The sequence below is a fragment of the Mytilus californianus genome, unplaced genomic scaffold (genome assembly GCF_021869535.1).
Source record: "Mytilus californianus isolate M0D057914Y unplaced genomic scaffold, xbMytCali1.0.p SCAF_3, whole genome shotgun sequence".
Lineage (NCBI taxonomy): Eukaryota > Metazoa > Mollusca > Bivalvia > Mytilida > Mytilidae > Mytilus > Mytilus californianus.
The window spans coordinates 128,277,474-128,300,266 of record NW_026262679.1 but is presented as its reverse complement, the minus strand read 5'-3'; the positions used below and the strand labels follow the sequence as shown (position 1 = coordinate 128,300,266).

At 31.5% G+C, this 22,793-nt stretch overlaps 1 protein-coding gene across 5 annotated transcripts in view; it reads right to left on the bottom strand.

The window, feature by feature from the left end:
* Positions 1-5,038: 5,038 nt before the first annotated feature.
* LOC127736170 (ras-specific guanine nucleotide-releasing factor 2-like) overlaps positions 5,039-22,793 on the bottom strand; it is a 144,637-nt gene continuing 126,882 nt past the window's right edge. For 4 of the 5 annotated variants that reach the window (XM_052246726.1, XM_052246729.1, XM_052246728.1 and 1 more), the window contains 12 exons: positions 21,827-22,741; positions 20,450-20,627; positions 19,231-19,463; positions 18,063-18,169; positions 14,284-14,463; positions 13,429-13,526; positions 11,187-11,271; positions 10,307-10,504; positions 9,687-9,766; positions 8,972-9,089; positions 8,340-8,408; positions 5,039-7,700 (listed from right to left, as the gene is read on the bottom strand). In XM_052246726.1, the coding sequence (XP_052102686.1) occupies positions 7,581-7,700; positions 8,340-8,408; positions 8,972-9,089; positions 9,687-9,766; positions 10,307-10,504; positions 11,187-11,271; positions 13,429-13,526; positions 14,284-14,463; positions 18,063-18,169; positions 19,231-19,463; positions 20,450-20,627; positions 21,827-22,741 (2,381 nt within the window). In that variant the 3' untranslated portion in view covers positions 5,039-7,580. The remainder of the gene's footprint in view (positions 7,701-8,339; positions 8,409-8,971; positions 9,090-9,686; positions 9,767-10,306; positions 10,505-11,186; positions 11,272-13,428; positions 13,527-14,283; positions 14,464-18,062; positions 18,170-19,230; positions 19,464-20,449; positions 20,628-21,826; positions 22,742-22,793) is intronic. The other variant, XM_052246727.1, reaches the window with a different exon arrangement.

Here is a 22,793-nt window from a genome sequence, read left to right as displayed (position 1 = left end):
AAGAAGATAAAATTTTAATCATTACATTTGAAAAAAGTTTTTAAGTAAGATCTATGATACAATGGTTTTACATAATAAAGATTTTCTTGTAATGCTTTGTTTTACACAACAACTTCTAAAAAATGTTCACATATCACATAACAGTTGAGGAAGAAACAACAATATAAGGGGACATAACTCCAAAATATGTACAGGTCAAAATTTAAAGAATCATAACATTACTCTTCATTTTTTCAACAAATGTACAAAAACAATACAATTTGAGACAACAAAAGTATCAATCAATTAGTTTATAACAAAAGTAGATGTATGATTTTATATATACCATTTGGTCTGGTGTTTCTGATAATGGTTTTGGTACTGTGGTTGGGTTTGAAATATTGTAGACAGTTGGTACTTTGACAAGCTGCTTGGAAATAAAACTGTTGACAGCAAATGGTTAATCTGACAAATTTAATTGTTAAGCAAACATGAGCTTCTTTTTAAGGAATGAAACTCTAAATTTCAAACCTTTGTTTCATAATATTATGATATCTTAACAGTTGTGAAAGAAATTTGAAAGTGCAACAAAGGTTTCAAGGAACCTATGTCCGAATTGATTAAAAGAATGGTTGTTCAACATGTCCACGAAGGGTGACAAATATAGTAATATAAATTGTAAAGTTATCTACAGCACTAGAGTACTTTGGGATAAAAATGGTCATTGTGACAATAGAAGTTCTCTTGAAAAGATACACAATGACCGGTTTTTCATCCTCTTTATCTTTTAAACAAACTCTTAATTATAGTACAAAAATGAGTAGTACTTGTTGTAACACACAACCTACCTGTTATGGATAAAGTCACATATGAAGTATACAAGAAGGTATTTAAAAATCCTACCAAATTGTCGTAGCATTTTTTACCTTAAAACTAGTTAATGGTCTTGAATATAGAACAAAAGATATTTCTATTCTGCTGAAGAATTATGGAATTCTGAAAACATGTAACATCACCAATTCTGTTAAACTCAACATTTAATTTGAACTTGTAGGCAAAAATGGGTAAAAATCCATATTCAAAGGTAAAAACTTCCTTAAGGAATTGATTGACAATCACCATTATGTTTACTTATTTCTAGATCCCATATTGCTGATCATTTGCTTTTATTACAGTACCTAGCTAGCCTTTAGTTTTTCATAAAATTGTCTTAAAACACAAAAAAAAGGTAAAATTTTACAATTTATTACAGTTTACAAACTAGGAGCATTCAGGTAAAGTTTGGTAACATTTAGACCTAGTTTTGGGAAGATTAAAAAAAGTTAAAGCTGGAGGAAGACAACAACAGACATCTGGTGATGGCAAAAGCTCACATGTCAGCTGAGCTTTAAAAAGTAATACAACATTCTTTAAATGAAATCAATACTTCTACCATTACAGAGAATATACATATAGAATAGTTACTAGTAGAGAGTTTCAGTTCTTAAATAGAAGTACATAATTCTCAACACAGAAATAAAGAAAATCAACAAATTTTCTTGGCTAAACACATCTTCAGCTGCCAAAAAGGGCTATAAAGTTTCTTACAAAAACACACTCACCATAACTACAAATGTAGCTAATATACATCTGAGGAAACACATAAAACCCATCACTTTTTTACTTCTATTTGGACAAACATAATTCATTACAATAAGATTTAATTCAGTCAATGAAACTTATATAGTTCCTCTGAAAGTCTTAATCTGAATCTGTAAGACTTCTGGCAAAAGAAAGAGCAAAATTAACAACACTGGAATATCTAGTTTAAGTTTTCGTCAATTTTCTTTGTTCACAAAAGCTCATTACTTAATAATTAAGCATTAAATACATGGAGTTATTCATATTTGTACATCAAATTACAAATGACAGATTATCATAAACTGTTCTTAATGAAATGTTTATTTGTACATTACCAAAAAACAATAAAGGGAGACAACAATAGTACTATAAAATATTGCACATAATTTTAAACAAAATGTATGTAAATTGATTTGTTTTAAAACAAAATATGCTAAATGTTTTTAAAATACAATAAAAACAATAAAAATAAATCATGTATTAAAGTGTAAAGCAAGAATAGAATATTCATTTGGTAAAATATTTGGGTTGCAACAAAAACTTAAAACAAATATAAAAAATTTCAAAACTTGCAGAAATTAAAATTTCTTCTAACTTTTTAAAATGATTAATGGTTTTGTGAGAGGTGTTTATGAAATCAATTCATATATTTAAAAAATAACACATTTTCCATATAAAAAAAACTGCTTCATACATCAATTAAAGTAAAAATCTTATAAATGTTTTTTGATAAGTTTTTGAAATCTTCCTCGAAAGACTAGTTTTCTGACAGGTAGGTCAAATCTTCAACTTCTGTGGAAAAAATTCTCCCTCTTTCCCCATTTTTTATTAAATGTAGTTGTTAGGCTTGTAAAAATAGACAAATTTTAATCAAAAAATTGTGTTAACATGGTATAGAATGCCCAATCTGTCTTTCAATTTAGTAATTCATTATTGATTTAATTTTTTTTTAATGCTGATTTCAAACATACTTAAACAAGAATGTGTTCATAGTACACGGATGCCCCACTCGCACTATCATTTTCCATGTTCAGTAGACCATGAAATTGGGGTCAAAACTCTAATTTGGCATTAAAATTAGAAAGATCTTTTCATAGGGAACATGTGTACTAAGTTTCAACTTGATTGGACATCAACTTCATCAAAAACTACCTTGACCTGAAACAGACAGCAAATGGACCAATGAACGGATGCACAGACCGAAAAACATAATGCCACTAGGTGGGGCATAAAAATTCATAATTCAACTAGAAAATGTAGAATGAAATATTTCAAAAATATGTGACATAGGTTTTACAACAAATTTCCCCAGAGGGGGTTATCTCCCTTCATTAAAAACAAAATTTATTAATTTATATTCATAAAAAAAATGTCTCAAGCCCTTTCAGCATTTTTTTTCAAAAATAAAGAAGGTCTTCCCTCCCTAAAAAGTTTTGAAAAGATGACATCTTTGACATAGATTGCAGGGTTTGTACAATACGTTTTGTGTACATTGCCAGCTTGGAAAGCAATTGTGTATGTGTGTGATTCATCTACACTGATGCGACGATGGCGGCTTACAAATCATTACTAGAAATTCAATAAAAGGTATGTATACTCCAGTTATTATACAGAAGTTTTTGTGGATTTTTTTCTTTCTTACCAGTAAATGTACCATCTTGACATTGATAGTAGTCCAAAGTTTATCTAATAAAAGTGTATATAAATGGTCACATCATTTTACATTGATACATGATTGACATACAAGTAATTGAAGGTATATAACTTGAATTTTCCAACAATAATGTACGACCAACAATCATTCAGCAAAACAAAACTTTAAAATCAATTCACTGGAGAAGACAATGAAATAAAAGGAAGTAGGTTGCATTGACCTAATTCTTATAGCAAATCTATGTGCAAATTTTATATGATCCTACATTTTACAGGTATTTGAAGAAGAAATTAATTGGATTTAACTAAAAAAGGTTTTGAAAATAGTCTAAATGCTGACAGTATGTATGATGTAAAACTTTATCTTATATATGCATCACTTTGGAACTGTTTAGTCCCTCAGGTGTAAATAATAGGTTATGACGACCTACTTTCCACATGGGATACACTTCTATTACGATACATTTAATTATGAAAGATGTTCTTGTGATTAATAGACCTGAGATTTGAGTCCTGATGTGCATGGACACAACAGGTACTCTTTTAATCACTGAAAAGTCAAATCATTTCTCAAAATATAAAAAATATATATAAATCAAAACATAAATTTAAACAAAATACTTTCAATAAAAACAAATAAATAAATATCACAATTTTCTCCCAACATAAAACAATAAGTCAAATCAAATCATGTGCACTCAGGTTTCTTTCTAATAACAGAGATAAAATAGATGATTGTTTTTTTCTATCTCTCATTTTTCTAAATGTTAATACTTATCATACAGCAGTTTCCTTGGTGATACTGGCATCTTATGTCTCTAATTAATACTGAGCATAAACACATGAGCTTAAATTTTTTTGTCGGTTTTAACAATAAAAATTAAAAATCATAACATTTTTTTATTCACAAAAAGTAGCTGATTTCAAAGGAGTACATTGTAGAACTGCACTATACAATGTAAAATACTACCATATTTGGGTATCCAGTGGAGTGGATAGTAGCATGTTTACCTTAAGCATGGCTAAGAACTTTAAATTTTATTTCATAGTAGCAGTGGGTGGTAACATATTTTGTTGCTTGAAGCTCAATATTCACTTTGTTTTATTCAAATTGGTGAAAAAAGCGAATTGTCTATTTCATTTCACTTTCTTCCTTACAAAACACCTACCTTTAGGACCCTCTTATCATTTGCCAAAAACATGAATCACACAAAATACAGGCTTGACGTTGGATACTCAAAACAACACATGCGAGCAACTACACCTATTTCTATGAATGAATATAGACGTATCAGAATCAAAAGTATGATTTTTCTTAATCATTATCATGTTTAACACTACATCGATAAACCATTAAATCTTATTTTGTCATCTGACAAACTAATTTCTCTTCCTTTCTGACACTGATTAAATCATCAGATTTAGTATGACTTAAAAAAAAAGCATGTTAGATACTCAGCTTATCAGCTGGTACATTGAAACTTGAATGACTTGATCCAAATCTGTGCTTGGTTCTGCCTGTGCAAATGTAAAAGCAATTGCTTCCATCTTTAGCTCTGTCAAAGGTATAATCTGATGTAAGATTAAACACACTGTAAGCTATTCTTCACTAGTTATACATATATGCACATCTGAAAGTTAAATGTGAATCTTAATTTAATAATAAAAAAAATGTGACCAATATCTTTTAACTTTGTTAATCAGTGGAGACAGCTGATTGACCAACATAATTTACATATTAAAGAAAATACACTAATTAGCATAATTATACAAAAAAAATAAAAATTGGTATGCTCACATTTTTTGGGGTTAAAAATGTCCAAATATTAATCAATTTCTACCTTCATAAACCATTTTCCATTTCTTATCCATTGGAGAATAAATCCAAGAACTGAGTAATACACATTCTCTGTTAGAATACTGGCACTTATTTCAAACTTAAAGGAAAAGATATGATATCAAATTTCAAATAAGAAAAAAAAGTCACATGTGTTAAGTACTTCAAAACTTTGTCCAAGTATGAAAATGAGTTATTCAGTTGTGTTAACCACTTTTTCTGATTTTAATTCACCAATTTTCTAGATTTGGTAAAATTTCTGCCATTTACCAGGTTTTTTCAGAAATATTTTTTGACTTCAAAAAATTTGAATCCTTCTTTTTAAGGCTGGAAAATTTATCTTTAGATTCTCATCTCAAGAATGCTTTACCCTAGAATCTATTCAAATTTCTGATTTTATTTTTTTCTCAAAATTTCTTGGATGGTCTGACAAATATCTTGATTTAGAATCTCCCAAATATACTTATACTTTAATTTCATGTAAATTGTAATATGAATCATAACAATCAAATGTATTGTATCTAAATTTAACGTTATGTTGGTGCTTTTTAGATCTTTTCTCTTTATCTTAGGTTTAGCATTAAAAACAATGAATAATATGTCATTTCTCAATGTAACCTTTATGATTTATGGTTTCTGGGTATAATTTAATGGTAAGGTTTATAGCCCTTTGCCTATGAACTGTCTCATTTCTTTTAGTATGAAAGGATGAACTACTATATATCAATTCTTTAAGCTAAAAAGTTATTAAGAAAACTTGCTTGTCCCTAAATACTATTTAATTTACTGAAATATTGGTAGTTTTGGCACAAACAATGGGAAATTATAAATGTTTATAACATAGCAACATTATAAACAACTAACAAGCAAACACACAAACACTGTACAATGAGAAGAAATAACAATGAGCAAAAATATCTCAATAATTCACAACCATATTTTATTAACCTAACAATTGAAAAGTTGCAGAGGTGACCTTCAAAGTTAGAGTGGAGTTCTGGCTGTAAAAATCTTCTTTTTTTTTTAAAGGGTTCATTTTTCCAATAAAAATATAATTTTAAAGAAGAAAAAATACTTGAAGTTCATTAATAATTTTGACTTCTGAGATAATACTTATAAATTGAATGATTTAACAGTGAAAGGGTAGCTCCATTAAAACTCCTGTAGAACATGTAGAAATTGAAACCATTTTAATAAAGCCAGTTATTTTGCACAGAATCCTTCATAGTATGAAAAACTTTCAACTTATTAAGTTCTAAGAACCGCAAGTAGTCATGTATTTCAAAAATGGCACCATGACAGTTGTTCATAGATATTGCACAATAATATTGCACACTTGTTCAATAAAGCTGTTTGATTGCACTGAGATTTACATATATTGATGTTAAAATGCTATCACAGAAATAAAACAATTTTATAATAATTACATAAATCAGACCAAAATCTGTGTTCAAGTTTTACATATGATTACTTAACATTATCTAACAATTCACTTCCTGCTTCTAAAAATAGATGCACAGCGGAAAATTTGGATATGCCTCAAGACATGCATTAATTTTTTTAATATAACTAACAACTATATCATACTATAGCACAAGCTCAATACAACAACTTAGGTTGAATCTCTAAGAGTTTAAACATCCAAGAGAAACCCTAATTACAACAAAAATAATGAAACAGAATCGTAGAGTAGATGGTCCCAAAATACAATCATTTTTACCATGGAAGAGAGGAAAAAGATATCAATACACCAATACAATCTTAAAGTTAAACAAAAACAGATCTAAACATCTGGTGTGAATAGATCTGTAGTAACAACTGCTATAATCTGGACCGAAATGCTTTGTGTATTTAAAATTGGTCCAAACCCCATCTTCTATCACAATATATAAATAAATAAACAAATATAAATTGTCACTAACAGATAAGCTACAAGTACTTTACTGGAATGAGTAAATCTGAAATATTCCATCTTTAGAGTAGCAATTCTTGGATTTGTACCAATTCATCTGTTTTTGGATATCTGATATATTTCTTTTTCAGACACTACAGCATTAAGCCATTTAAATTCCAATGAAACAATAAATCAACAATCTGGATCAATGGAATGTTTTCACAAATCCACTTTTACATAATCACTTCAAGTTTCACATTGTCAATGTTGTATCCTGTGTTCTCTGAGATATATATGTTTATGATAAATCATATCTGATTATATACATATCTATGTATAAATTGTCCAAAATTCTGCTGTATAAAAATATTACAAGCACACGTAGTACAAAATTTAAGATAAAAAAAATCCTCCTGCAACCAAACAAACCTACTGAACTACAATCTCAAATCTCTCTTTAAAATATCTGTTCACTGAAAAAACTTAAATCTCCAAAGTCAAGTATTTGGATTCCAAACTAAAAACTTCACTCAAAAACTCTTCCTGACATGATGCTGTATCCTTCACTTTATTCCAGTTATTATGATGAATCTATGGTCATGATGGGGGCAGGGATACAGTTGATAAACGTGATTGCTTTGGTTCTATTTCTAATGAGTATTTGTAAGTTTGTTCATCATCAAGTAATCTAGCAGGATCTAGAAGATAGTTAGTCACCTGAAAAACAAAATCATAAGTCTCAGCTAAACTGAAATAAAAAGTATCAAACTTTACACAAATTGGAATAAATCTGTTTCCATTCAGCAAAGTTTTCCCACAATTAACATATCCCAGGAAGATATATTACTTCTTAAGGTGGATCATTGGTATATATTTCCTCAGATAGAATTTTCTTATACTATTTTACTATAAGAATTATCTCCCCTTAAATGGCTTAGTTGAAGAATTGATTCTAAAATACACAAATATTTAGTATCTGTTTAAAAATATTGGATAATGCAATAAATCACTTATTTTTCTTTATAAAAATAAAAAACAATCTTACACATAAATTGCAAATCTGTCTCAAAAGAGCGATTGTGTACTGCTATTGTACAATCCAAGATGGCGGTATACAATGAAGCACATTATTCAGACTAGGATCCCTTCAGTTGGCTTTTACTTCATAAATTCAGGGCTCAAAACTATTCACAATTTTTCAATTTAGTGTTTTTCTTGTCCTTACCTCTAATCTTTTTTAAAGATCAAATTTAGGTGATGGAATATTTTTGCCATTTTATCTTACTCATGAAACTAGTGAAAATAAACCCCTTGCAAAATTTTTCGACCTAACATCATAAACAATTGATTATTTACCCTTGGATGATGCTCTATCCTGTAAGGTGTCTGCTGAAATAGACGGATTTCTCGTATAACATGGGCAATCTGAAAACGTAAAACAAACATACATTTTCGTATATCCATGAGGGTGAAACAAACACTAAGTCATCTGACCTCTACAGAATGCAATATTTGAATAAAAAATAACAATTTAAATAAGCTTGCATATTAATATATCTATGTGGGTGTAATGAAAACTAATAACTTATGTATATATAAGTATCTTTACACCATAAAAGAGAGGCAAAAGATACCAAAGGGACATAACTGCATATGTTGTAATTGTATATATATATTTGTAGTACAATCAAACCTTTTTGAATATTTGAAACCAAATGTTTACAGGGAAATTTAATTGATTTACATTTCAGCTTTTCTTCAGTCCATGTACTTTTTCAGAGATAACTGCCTAGTTAAAAAACCTGCCATATGGCCCTTTAGTACCATAAATCTTTTGTTAAATAATTTTGCTTGAAGTGTCAGAAAATATTTATGAAGATCTCTTCGGAACTTATTCATTTCATATGTTTTCACCTTCAAATAAAGTCATCTGAATAATCAGAATAGTTTTCTTTATTTCCAAATGTGACCTTTTGACCTGTACTTACCATTCTCATTTTGGAGAAGTTGATAAGATTTTCCTCTGTATAATCTGGTGTACCTTCCTCTATAAATGATAAGTCAGTTAGATACATCCCTAGGTACGGTATGGTTGGTGGGTCACATCTGCTCAAAATATGTAATCACAGTTTTACTCATTATTGCAAACTAAGATGGCTGTTCTCAAACAATTTCTATTATTGTGGATAAATAATTGTTATTGGGTTACCAATTGTTAATTTCATGGGTATAGGGAAACTTCAAATTTAAATATTTAAAGAGTTATTTTTATAAGTTTGTAGGCAAAACCATGAAATCAAATATCCACAAAAATACAATTTTTTCGTCAATCCACAACAAATTGCATGGTAACCATTAAAATAAATGAATTCACAGTAAATAAGACTGCAATTGTCATATCATTTTTGTGTGGATATGTTAAATTTATTCATTACACTCCAGTCAACTTAGAGCTTGACATATTGAAGATGACCATATGTTGACGTCTAGGTCTATTGACTAGTGTGAAGTTTGGTTTTTGTCTCATTGATGAAGGTCCTTGATAGCCAGGTTGTATAAGTATACAGTGATCATTTCTGTGCATATGGTGTAAATGTTTTGAAATATAATTGATACAGTGATTTCATTTAAAACTTTTTGTCTCAATCCTTTCGTTAGTTTATCTGTAAATCAGCTGAATTCTTGTCAATTTGTTATTTTTACCTGTGTAGAGCATCTCTCATATTTTTAAATCTACCATCAGATGACACTAAAGTCTGTAATCTTTCTATCATTTGCTTGGTCTAGAACGATATAATATATATTTTTTCAGTAAGAATAGAATAGAAAATAATAGAATTAGCCTTTTTTCAAACAGAGTTGTTAATTTTATCTAAATCAGATAGTGTTAGAGCACTTCATTGAAACCAACAGAGAAGTATTTAAAATGCAAAAGACGATACTAGTAAATTGATAACGGAAGATTAAACTATTTCCAGAAACAATTTTTACCAAACATGCTAGATGATACGTATCAATAAATGAGTATTTTCATATATATTTGTTTATTTCATGGTTGAAAATGATATAATATGATTTAATTTAGATGTCAAATATATATGATGATGCTTTCCAGAGAGTAACCCTGGATTTTTGGTAAAAAATACAGGGACCTTTCACTAGAATGCTGGACTAGTGAACTTAAGCAGTAGTGCAATATGTTGTTGAATATAAATTTAAAAAAAAAAAGATATAAGTCCCCAAAATTATCTTTTAAAGCAGAAGCCTAACTCTCAATAATCATATTTTTTTAATCAAAATTTCAATAACATCTATAAACTGACCTGCTTTGTGAGTTTCTCCCACGTCTTTTTCAGTCTGTACACAGAACTGTTTACAAATGCTGCACAGATTTGGAGTACTCCATTGTAATTGTGCATACAACGACAGATATCAGCAATGGCCGCCCATTTCTCTATACACACTACTCTGTCTGTCAAGGTCTGTCGACCAACAATTTCTGATACAACCAATCTACTAACCTACAGAGAAATAAAAGGGAAATAGATTATTGTTTTTATTTACCTTCTAACTTTTGTGCTTTTAAGAAGCTGTTGGTTTTTAATCTAAGATACTTTCTGTTAAATGTATAACGACTTGTCTTAGATTCAAGGAGATGTAGAGCCAACATATGGTACGGACACTCGTCCACCATTAATGTAGCACACTGACTTCTAGATGCCTAAACAATATCTAGACTTAAAGTTTAATTCTATAATTCTAGTCTGGCATTGATTTGTGTATAAATTCAATTTTGTCATGATTTATCTCCCTTTACTAATATATATATGAGAAGGTACTGAAGGAGTATGGTTCTTTGTTGCCTATAAACAAATGTTATATGCTGCTTTATTGTTTTGGTGAGTTGTTGTTTCACATGATATCTACACTCAATTCACTTGTATTCAATTTTATCAACATTAGCAAAACTCTTTGCTCTTACTTCTTACGGTTGCATATTTTGTGGAGAAGCAAAAGTTCCAATCAGCTGTGTGTGATCAAACCCATAACCTAATGCACTTTGAGGCCTGCAAACAACCATAAAATCTACAAAGCTTTACGATCATATGATTGATAATAAGGTACAACTTAGTACTAAATTCAGGCTAAGTTTAATCCAACTAGACTCAAAAATTTTCACAAGAACAACTTTATATTACTTACTTCGTTGAATCTTTTACTGACAAGAAGAACATGAGGAGCTCTATGACACTTTGATGGCTTCATCCAAGCCTGTCCAAGTAACTCCCTGAAAAAATCATTAGATCAATGGCTAACAAATAAATAAAAGAATAACAAGAATGACTCAAATAAAGTAACTTTACAAAATCTAAAATCCTTACATGAGAAATTAATAAAGCTTTATATGTATTATATTGATACCTCTTTCACTAATATCTTCTAGTTATCATAGATTTCCCTTCATTTTATTATGCCAACATGACCACATGTCATGTTCATTTTTATTTCTTTTTGAATAGAGTAAATTGATACAAATCATCACTACTAATTACAATTACAACTGTTCGACGCTGTACTTACTCACTCCTTATACTGTAAATATTTTATGGTCTAAGTATGTTAACTGTTTGACGCTGTACTTACTCTCTCCTTATAATGATAAATATTTTATGGTCTAAGTATGTTAACTGTTTGACGCTGTACTTACTCGCTCCTTATGCTGATAAATATTTTATGATCTAAGTATGTTATCAGTTTGACGATGTTCTTACTTGCTCCTTATGCTGATTAATATTCTATGGTCTAAGTATGTTAACTGTTCGATGCTGTACTTACTCGCTCCTTATACTGATAAATATTTTATGGTCTAAGTATGTTAACTGTTTGACGCTGTACTTACTCACTCCTTATGCTGATAAATATTTTATGATCTAAGTATGTTAACTGTTTGACAATGTACTTACTCGCTATTTATACTGATAAATATTTTATGGTCTAAGTATGTTAACTGTTTGACACTGTACTTACTTGCTCCTTATGCTGATAAATATTTTATGATCTAAGTATGTTAACTGTTTGATGATGTACTTACTTGCTCCTTATGCTGATAGATATTTTATGGTCTAAGTATGTTAAAACTGTTTGACGCTGTACTTACTTGCTCCTTATGCTGATAAATATTTTATGGTCTAAGTATGTTAACTGTTTGACGCTGTACTTACTCGCTCCTTATACTGATAAATATTTTATGGTCTAAGTATGTTAACTGTTTGATGCTGTACTTACTAGCTCCTTATACTGATAAATATTTTATGGTCTAAGTATGCTAACTGTTTGACGCTGTACTTACTCGCTCCTTATACTGATAAATATTTTATGATCTAAGTATGTTAACTGTTTGACGCTGTACTTACTCGCTCCTTATACTGATAAATATTTTATGATCTAAGTATGTTAACTGTATGACGCTGTACTTACTCGCTCCTTAAACTGATAAATATTTTATGGTCTAAGTATGTTAACTGTTTGACGCTGTACTTACTCACTCCTTATACTGATAAATATTTTATGGTCTAAGTATGTTAACTGTTTAACACTGTACTTACTCGCTCCTTATACTGATAAATATTTTATGGTCTAAGTATGTTAACTGTTTGACGCTATACTTACTCGCTCCTTATACTAATAAATATTTTACAGTCTAAGTATGTTAACTGTTTGACGCTGTACTTACTCGCTCCTTATGCTGATAAATATTTTATGGTCTAAGTATGTTAACTGTTTGACGCTGTACTTACTCGCTCCTTATACTGATAAATATTTTATGATCTAAGTATGTTAACTGTTTGACGATGTATTAACTCGCTCCTTATGCTGATAAATATTTTATGATCTAAGTATGTTAACTGTTTGACGCTGTACTTACTGGCTCCTTATACTGATAAATATTTTATGATCTTAGTATGTTAATTGTTTGACGATGTATTTAATCGGTCCTTATGCTGATAAATGTTTTATGATCTAAGTATGTTAACTGTTTGATGATGTACTTACTCGCTCCTTATGCTGATAAATATTTTATGATCTAAGTATGTTAACTGTTTGACGCTGTACTTACTCGCTCCTTATACTGATAAATATTTTATGATCTAAGTATGTTAACTGTTTGACGCTGTACTTACTTGCTCCTTTTACTAATAAATATTTTATGGTCTAAGTATGTTAACTGTTTGACGCTGTACTTGCTCGCTCCTTATGCTGATAAATATTTTATGGTCTAAGTATGTTAACTGTTTGATGATGTACTTACTCGCTCCTTATGCTGATAAATATTTTATGATCTAAGTATGTTAACTGTTTGATGATGTTCTTACTCGCTCCTTATGCTGATAAATATTTTATGATCTAAGTATGTTAACTGTTAACTGTTTGACGGTGTACTTACTCGCTCCTTATGCTGATAAATATTTTATGATCTAAGTATGTTAACTGTTCAGCAATATCTAATGCAGATAGAGAATCAAAGGTGTCTTTGGAAGATATCTGTAAAAATAGGACAAAATCAAATAAATTTATAATGTGTCAGAAATATAGAAAAAATAAATGAATGTAAAATATGCAAGGCTGAAACATTTAACTAGAGGATCTTAAGTGACTGTGTGGCTCACCTAGGTCTAAAGACATCTTCAACCATGAACACTGCAATATTGTGAATTAGAAAAGAATTCATTACAAAAATTTCTCTTTTCGTTGATTTTGTATTGCTGATCATTATTTCTGTTTACGGTTTCTCTCTATCTTCCTTAGTTTTTGCCCAAACACAAAATAGAGTAAATATTGTCAAGAACTCCAATTAAGAGTTGACTAATGGTTTTGGCCATGCTGACTTATTTATAGATCTTGTCTTGTTGATCCTTTCTGCTTATTTAAGTTTTTATCTATCTATTATAGTTTTAAAGATGTTAAGCAAAAACACAAAAAAAAAATGGTAAAAATAGTCAATAAAGGGCTATAACTCCAATAAAGGGGTCATCAAACGATTTAAACTATGTGATTTATTTGTAGATCTCATCATTCCAAACATTTTTGTCCTCGTCAGATTTTTCTCTTTTAATAGTGGTTTTCAAGTTAATAGGACATATTTTTTTTAAACAAGATACCCTAATGATGATTGTGGCCAAGTTTGCTTAAATTTGGATTATAGACATAGATAATGCTTCTAAATTGTAACTAGATAAGAGAAAAACAAGAGATAAAGGGTATAGTCAATGAAACAGAGAGTAAAGAAGCAATAAATTACCGCAGGTGGTGTAAGTAACTTTTCTAAGTCGACTTTCTTGACTTCTTGAGATTCCTTGTTGATTGTACGTAAGATTGATGCTGCAGCTTTGTGTTCTGTGGGTAACAGTGATGTATTACAAACCATCTCCTCTAACATGTCAATCACTAATGCTTTCAGCTCTGGGTCACTCTCAAAATCCTAAAAATATATATTTATTATCTGATGAAAAAACTTATGTAGATGTTGACCTAAATATTGACAATTTTTCTCGTCTTATCTAGATGTAATTCATTTTCCCCTCAAATTATATCCCATGAAACAAATGAGGCAGCAACAAAGAATCTGTCATTACAACTATTCAGTGATATTAATTGCAAAATCTATTTTTCATTTTAAGATAAAGAAAGCTATTTCCCTCCCTACCCTCAAAATCAGGTTTCTCAATAACAAAGTGAAAGAAGGAGATAAGTTTACCTCTTGAATTAGAAAATTTAAAGTATTATAAATCGTTTGTCATTTTAAGTTGAATTTGTCATATATCTAAGGTATCATAATGGTTCAGCAAATGACATTTCTGTACTAATGTGATCAGACTATATCATTCTATTAATTCAAACACTGCTGGATTCAGAAAGTTTACTTGACTACTTTAGCACTACTTACTGATTTGAATTCATCTAGTGTCTGGCCATGTTTAGTGCAAGTTACTAGTTGGAATTTATCTGAGGGTTTGATAGTGTTAAGCACTAGTTACCTGTTTGAATTTACCAAATGTTTTACTATGTTTAAGGTCTAATTACCTATTGAAACTTCATTGATTGGAATTTGGAAACCCAATGTTTGACTATGTTAAGTTACCTGTTGGAATTTGGAAACCCAATGTTTGACTATGTTAAGTTACCTGTTGGAATTTGGAAACCCAATGTGTGACTATGTTAAGTTACCTGTTGGAATTTGGAAACCCAATGTTTGACTATGTTAAGTTACCTGTTGGAATTTGGAAACCCAATGTTTGACTATGTTAAGTTACCTGTTGGAATTTGGAAACCCAATGTGTTACCTGTTGGAATTTGGAAACCCAATGTTTGACTATGTTAAGTTACCTGTTGGAATTTGGAAACCCAATGTGTGACTATGTTAAGTTACCTGTTGGAATTTGGAAACCCAATGTGTGACTATGTTAAGTTACCTGTTGGAATTTGGAAACCCAATGTTTGACTATGTTAAGTTACCTGTTGGAATTTGGAAACCCAATGTGTTACCTGTTGGAATTTGGAAACCCAATGTTTGATTATGTTAAGTTACCTGTGGGAATTTGGAAACCCAATGTTTGACAATGTTAAGTTACCTGTGGGAATTTGGATACCCAAATGTTTGACTATGTTAAGTTACCTGTGGGAATTTGGAAACCCAATGTTTGACAATGTTAAGTTACCTGTGGGAATTTGGATACCCATATGTTAAACTATGTTAAGGTACCTGTGGGAATTTGGAAACCCAATGTTTGACAATGTTAAGTTACCTGTTGGAATTTGGATACCCAAATGTTTGACTATGTTAAGTTACCTGTTGGAATTTAGATACCCAATGTTTGACTATGTTTAAGGTCTAATTACATGTTGGAATTTGGAAACCCAATCTTTGACAATGTTAAGTTACTTGTTGGAATTAGGATACCCAATGTTTGACTATGTTAAGTTACCAGTTGGAATTTGGAAACCCAATGTTTGACTATGTTTTAGGTCTAGTTACATGTGGGAATTTGGAAACCCGATGTTTGACTATGTAAGTTACCTGTTGGAATTTGGAAACCCAATGTTTGACTATGTTTTAGGTCTAATTACATGTGGGAATTTGGAAACCCAATGTTTGACAATGTTTACTTACCTGTTGGAATTTGGAAACCCAATGTTTGACTATGTTTTAGGTCTAGTTACATGTGGGAATTTGGAAACCCAATGTTTGACTATGTTAGTTACCTGTTGGAATTTAGATACCCAATGTTTGACTATGTTAAGTTACCTGTTGGAATTTGGAAACCCAATGTTTGACTATGTTTTAGGTCTAATTACATGTGGGAATTTGGAAACCCGATGTTTGACTATGTAAGTTACCTGTTGGAATTTGGAAACCCAATGTTTGACTATGTTTTAGGTCTAATTACATGTGGGAATATGGAAACCCGATGTTTGACTATGTAAGTTACCTGTTGGAATTTGGAAACCCAATATTTGACTATGTTTTATGTCTAATTAAATGTGGGAATTTGGAAACCCAATGTTTGACTATGTTAAGTTACTTGTTGGAATTAGGATACCCAATGTTTGACTATGTTAAGTTACCAGTTGGAATTGGAAACCCAATGTTTGACTATGTTTTAGGTCTAGTTACATGTGGGAATTTGGAAACCCGATGTTTGACTATGTAAGTTACCTGTTGGAATTTGGAAACCCAATGTTTGACTATGTTTTAGGTCTAATTACATGTGGGAATTTGGAAACCCAATGTTTGACAATGTTTACTTACCTGTTGGAATTTGGAAACCCAATGTTTGACTATGTTAAGTTACCTGTTGGAATTTGGAAACCCAATGTGTTACCTGTTGGAATTTGGAAACCCAATGTTTGACTATGTTAAGTTACCTGTTGGAATTTGGAAACCCAATGTGTGACTATGTTAAGTTACCTGTTGGAATTTGGAAACCCAATGTGTGACTATGTTAAGTTACCTGTTGGAATTTGGAAACCCAATGTTTGACTATGTTAAGTTACCTGTTGGAATTTGGAAACCCAATGTGTTACCTGTTGGAATTTGGAAACCCAATGTTTGATTATGTTAAGTTACCTGTGGGAATTTGGAAACCCAATGTTTGACAATGTTAAGTTACCTGTGGGAATTTGGATACCCAAATGTTTGACTATGTTAAGTTACCTGTGGGAATTTGGAAACCCAATGTTTGGCAATGTTAAGTTACCTGTTGGAATTTGGATATGTTTTAGGTCTAATTACATGTGGGAATATGGAAACCCGATGTTTGACTATGTTTTAGGTCTAATTTAATGTGGGAATTTGGAAACCCAATGTTTGACTATGTTAGTTACCTGTTGGAATTTAGATACCCAATGTTTGACTATGTTTAAGGTCTAATTACATGTTGGAATTTGGAAACCCAATGTTTGACTATATTAAGTTACTTGTTGGAATTAGGATACCCAATGTTTGACTATGTTAAGTTACCTGTTGGAATTTGGAAACCCAATGTTTGACTTTGTTTTAGGTCTAGTTACATGTGGGAATTTGGAAACCCAATGTTTGACTATGTTTTAGGTCTAATTACATGTGGGAATTTGGAAACCCAATGTTTGACTATGTTTTAGGTCTAATTACATGTGGGAATTTGGAAACCCAATGTTTGACTATGTTAGTTACCTGTTGGGGAATTAGGAAACCCAATGTTTGACAATGTTTTAGGTTTAATTACCTGTTGGGATTTAGATACCCAATGTTTGACTATGTTAAAGGTCTAATTACATGTTGGAATTTGGAAACCCAATGTTTGACAATGTTTAGTTACCTGTTGGAATTTGGAAACCCAATGTTTGACTATGTTAAGTTACCTGTTTGAATTTGGAAACCCAATGTTTGACAATGTTTAGTTACCTGTTGGAATTTGGAAACCCAATGGTTGACAATGTTTACTTACCTGTTGGAATTTTGGAAACCCAATGTTTGACAATGTTAAATTACCTGTTGGAATTTGGATACTCAATGTTTGACAATGTTTTAGGTCTAATTACCTGTTGGAATTTAGATACCCAATGTTTGACTATGTTAAGCACTCTCATGGTGGCAGCAGTACTTATCACAGATTCTCTCTTCTTCTGTAGACGAGAATCACCAGTTCCTGTTGGAATACACATACAATGTTAACTCTGTATCATACCCTAGTCCATGTGATATAAAACATGATGATATTGCCTGGCACTAAAGAGACTGTCTGATTTATAATGTGTTTAATCAATTTAATGTACCTAATGTACTTTAGTATACTATATTTTGCAATTCTGTTTTGTTTTTAGTATTATTATACCTTTATTTTTAAGAGTAAAGTGCTTTTCCTGTACTTGGTTTTATTGTTTGTTCTATTATTGTACTTTTTGTTCATTAACTGATCATGATTTTTTTTAAAGTGGGAGGACGGTTGAGATCTTAAAAAAAACCTAGTTTAACCACACCACATTTTCATACACCTGTCCTAAGTCATAAACCTCATCAGACGTGGTTTATTATTAATTGTTTTTTCCTTATTTGGAGAATATCATGTTAATGGAAGATTTAGAGTTTAATATATTGTAATGACACATGTCTTTTTTATAAGACTGCATGTTGCTCCCTAGATGTATTTTGGTTATTTTTGTCATTGGGTTGCTGTCTCACTCAGACATATACTCCACATCTCCTTTTATTCAGGTTATTTAAATGTTTGCAAAAGGCACTGTAACCTTTAACCTTCAGGACAGTTTTTGAAAACCCATTATGAAGAGAACTAAATTCTTCAAGCATACAGTACTTAAATTCAAAGAAAAAGATTGAGAAAAAAATATTGATTTCTTTCATTAAAAAATTCCAAATAATTGAACATGGATGAGACTTATATCTAGAAACATGAATGTGTCCATAGTACACTGATGCCCCACTCTCACTCTCATTTTCTATGTTCAGTGGACTGTGAAATCGGGGTCAAAACTCTAATTTTAAAATTAGAAAGATCATATCATAGGGAACAAGTGTACTAAGTTTCAAGTTGATTGGACTTCAACTTCATCAAAAACTAACATGACCAAAAACTTTAACCTGAAGCGGGACAGAAGGCCGGACGGACGAACGAACAGACGCACAGACCGAAAAACATAAATAAAACAGGTTTATTATACAGGAAACAAGTGATGATATTAAGCAACTAACCTGTAGTGGGCTGTAGAAATGCCCTTGATGTCCTTGGAGTGGTCTGTGGCTGAGGTGGTGCTGTTGCCTGCTGTTGTGGTGGTTGTGTAGACACTGGTACAGTTACCGTTGGTGGTTGCTGGGTTGTTGGCACCTGTTGTTGCTGACCTTGACCTGGTTGTGGACTCTCGGGGTAGTTCACTGACCCAGCTGTAGCCACAGCAAATGCTGTCAAAGCTGCTGTGGAACTTGATCTGTATATAAAGGTGGGAAAATTTGGCAATTCAAAAGTGATATTTTAACAAATTAACAAGTTTTTGCACAGATGGAAATATTTGTTATTAAATGACTAATCTGCATTCAAATGAACAGCTACCATTATAGACTGATATCTAGTCTTATGGCCTTTGTTAGTCTTGTATGTTTTTTAATTTCAGTTCATTTATATGTTTTGGAGTTTAGTATGACGTCCATTTTCACTGAACTAGTACACATTTTTATTTAGGGGCCAGCTGAGGCCCGCCTCTGGGTGAGGGATTTTCTCGCTGCGTTGAAGACCCATTGGTGGCCTTCGGTTGTTTTCTGCTCTTTGGTTGGATTGTTGTCTTTTTGACATATTCCCCATTTCCATTCTCAATCTTATTATTGTTGGTTAAAACCCTCGATGAAAAAAAGGCAATAAAACAGAGTGGACTTGAAACATTTCAAAACATAGAGAAATTGACCAGTTCTTACAACTGCATAATACAGAAAGATTTTACAAAATGGAAAAAATAGCAGAATTGGCTGCACCTGAAGTCAAATTATAATAAAATAAAGAAACATAGATTTGAAAAGGTTAGAACTTGGCTTTAAAATGGGAGGAAATCATGTATGATAATAAAAGTACTATCTGTGAGGTAAAACGTGTAATTGACAGAAAAAATTCAAATAAAAGATATGATCTAGGTCTGCCACATGTTACTGGCTTTTCCCAAGTTAGGACTTTCATCATTATAACTGTGGCTTCAGTTATTTTCTTTGTTGACAATTTGGTGTTGTATCTCAAGTGATTCTGGTTTTTAGTTTAATTTCACAACTTATCTATGTTTGAAGGCTGTGACCTCTACACAATATTTTGTGAAACATTTTATTATTGCTGGCTCATTGCAATTTACCTAACATAGTCCCCCATTTGGCCTTTACAAGAGTCAAGAAGATGTAACAGCAAAAATTTAACATCCTATCTGTGTCAACTTACCTTCGTTGGGATCTACGAGAAGATGTAACAACAGCACCAGATTTGGCCTGAGGTGGGGAACCCTCTATCTGACTTATAATGCTGCTACGTGGTGTACTGGCACTAATTATACTACTCCTTGGAGTACTGTATATACTTCCTATAGATTCAGCCTCAGCACTTCCTCTCTTACCAGTAACTGTAATATAATTTCACTTCTTATAGTCATTTTCATAACTAAACACTCTGAATGCTTTACTTATACTTTTTCTGACACTTTGGAAATATGAGTTACGACTGTAGATTAAAAAAATTATGCCATCAATGTTTAGATAATAAATTTCAAAGAAATGTCTAAATCATCTGGTCTTTCAAAAGTGTTATGGAATTTTTCAGTATGTAAAATTAATATTCTATAGCAGTTATTCAATTCGCTATGAAGATCAAATCTGAAAGTCCCAAATACACCTCAGTAAAAATTTTGCATCACCATTAAGTGTCAAAATCAAATATTTATATGATTCAAGGAAGATAGGAATCATGTTCAAGTAATTTTACAACCCCTATCATTATAATTACATCCCATTCTTGTTTTTTCTCATTTTAAATGAAATTGTTATAATAACTTAATAACAAATTGTTGATTTGTTTAAAATGATATATTGCTTACATAAAAAAATGGAGAATGCGTCTAAGGGCCACTTATGCCCCCGCTTGTAAATATGCATGAGAAAACTTCCACATACAGATGCAGGATTTAAAGCATTGTGTATAAGTTTCACAACATTTGGTTGATGCAAACTATTTAAGTTAGAGAATGGAAACGACAGATTTAGCAATTTTTCCATTTATAAAGGGGCATATCTCAAGAATGGTAAAAGTGACACCACCCAATTTCGATCTTGATCTATGTTATGTGGTAATAAGCATTGTGTATAAGTTTTATAACATTTGGTTGAGGCAAACTAAAGTAAGAGAACGGAAACGAAAAATTCTGCAATTTTTATATTTATAAAGAGGCATAACTCTAGAAAGGTAAAAGTGAAGCCACACAATTTCCAACTTGATCTGTGTTTTGTGGTAATAAGCATTGTGTATAAGTTTTATAACATTTGGTTGAGGCAAACTAAAGTTAGAGAACAGAAACGAAAAAAATTCAGCAATTTTTATGTTTATAAAGGGGCATAACTCATGAACAGTAAAAGTGACGCCATCCAATTTCAAACTTGATCTGTGTTTTGTAGTAATAAGCATTGAGTATAAGTTTTATAACATTTAGTTGAGGCAAACTAAAGTTATAGAACGGAAACGGAACTGACAAGGGTAAAACTTAATGCCCCCTCCTATACGGCAGGGGCATAAAAAAACTAAAATATGATGTACTTATTTAAGACTTACATGGCCTTTTGATATGTGACATGATGTTTGGCGATGACATACTGTACATAATGGGTGAAGGTGCTCTGTTGATTTTTGGACTGGAAATCGGTGACTTGATGGGAGATAACCTAGGTGGGGTGGATGGTCTACGATCACGAACTGCTGGTGAAAGTTCTCTTCTTGTTGGAGAAGACTGTCGTCTGGGAGATGGGGAGAGTTCTAGCCTAGTTGGCGAGGTCCGTCTTTGTAGTGATGGTGATGAGACCTCCTGTCGTGTTGGAGAAGATGGTCGTCTGCCTGGAGATGGAGCTCTCCTGAGAGGAGAAGTAGCTCTGGCTGTAGGTGAAGGAATTCTGATTGGTGAAGACATAGGTGGTTTAATGATACGTATCGGACTACTAGGAGATAGTGCTAACGCTTCTAACATATGAGGATCTGTACTGAAATGGTATCCTCTGCTTGGAGACAGTGGTCTCTTTTCATATCCTGGACTTAAACTTCTTGTTGGAATGCCATTTGTTTGCCCTCTTATATTAAACCTTGGACTCACTCTGGGTGATGGAAAAGGACTCAATCTTGGTGTTCCAGGAGTCAATGTGTCAGAGCTTGCCGCTGAGCTAATAGTATTTGAGCTCTGATCACGAGCAGTGTGAAATGTTTCTGTGGACTCTGATTCTGACAGAAATATTTGTGATTCACTTAAAAAATCCTTGTCCTCGTCACTAGAATAATCACAGGTTTCACCAATTTCTCCAGCACCCAAGGATAATTTTAAAGACCCAGAAACCTCCATTTTTATTGACGGAACACATGTTTCATGATCTGTCAATGTTTCCGTTGAAGCAATGGGAGCAAGTTTTTGCTTTGGTGGCGCTAAAAAACTCTGTAATTCACTTCCTGTTTCATCACTGTCAATGGAATCTCTACTATCTACTGAAACAATATAATGTAAATGTGTTGATCATTTTTAGAAGAAATAAATGTT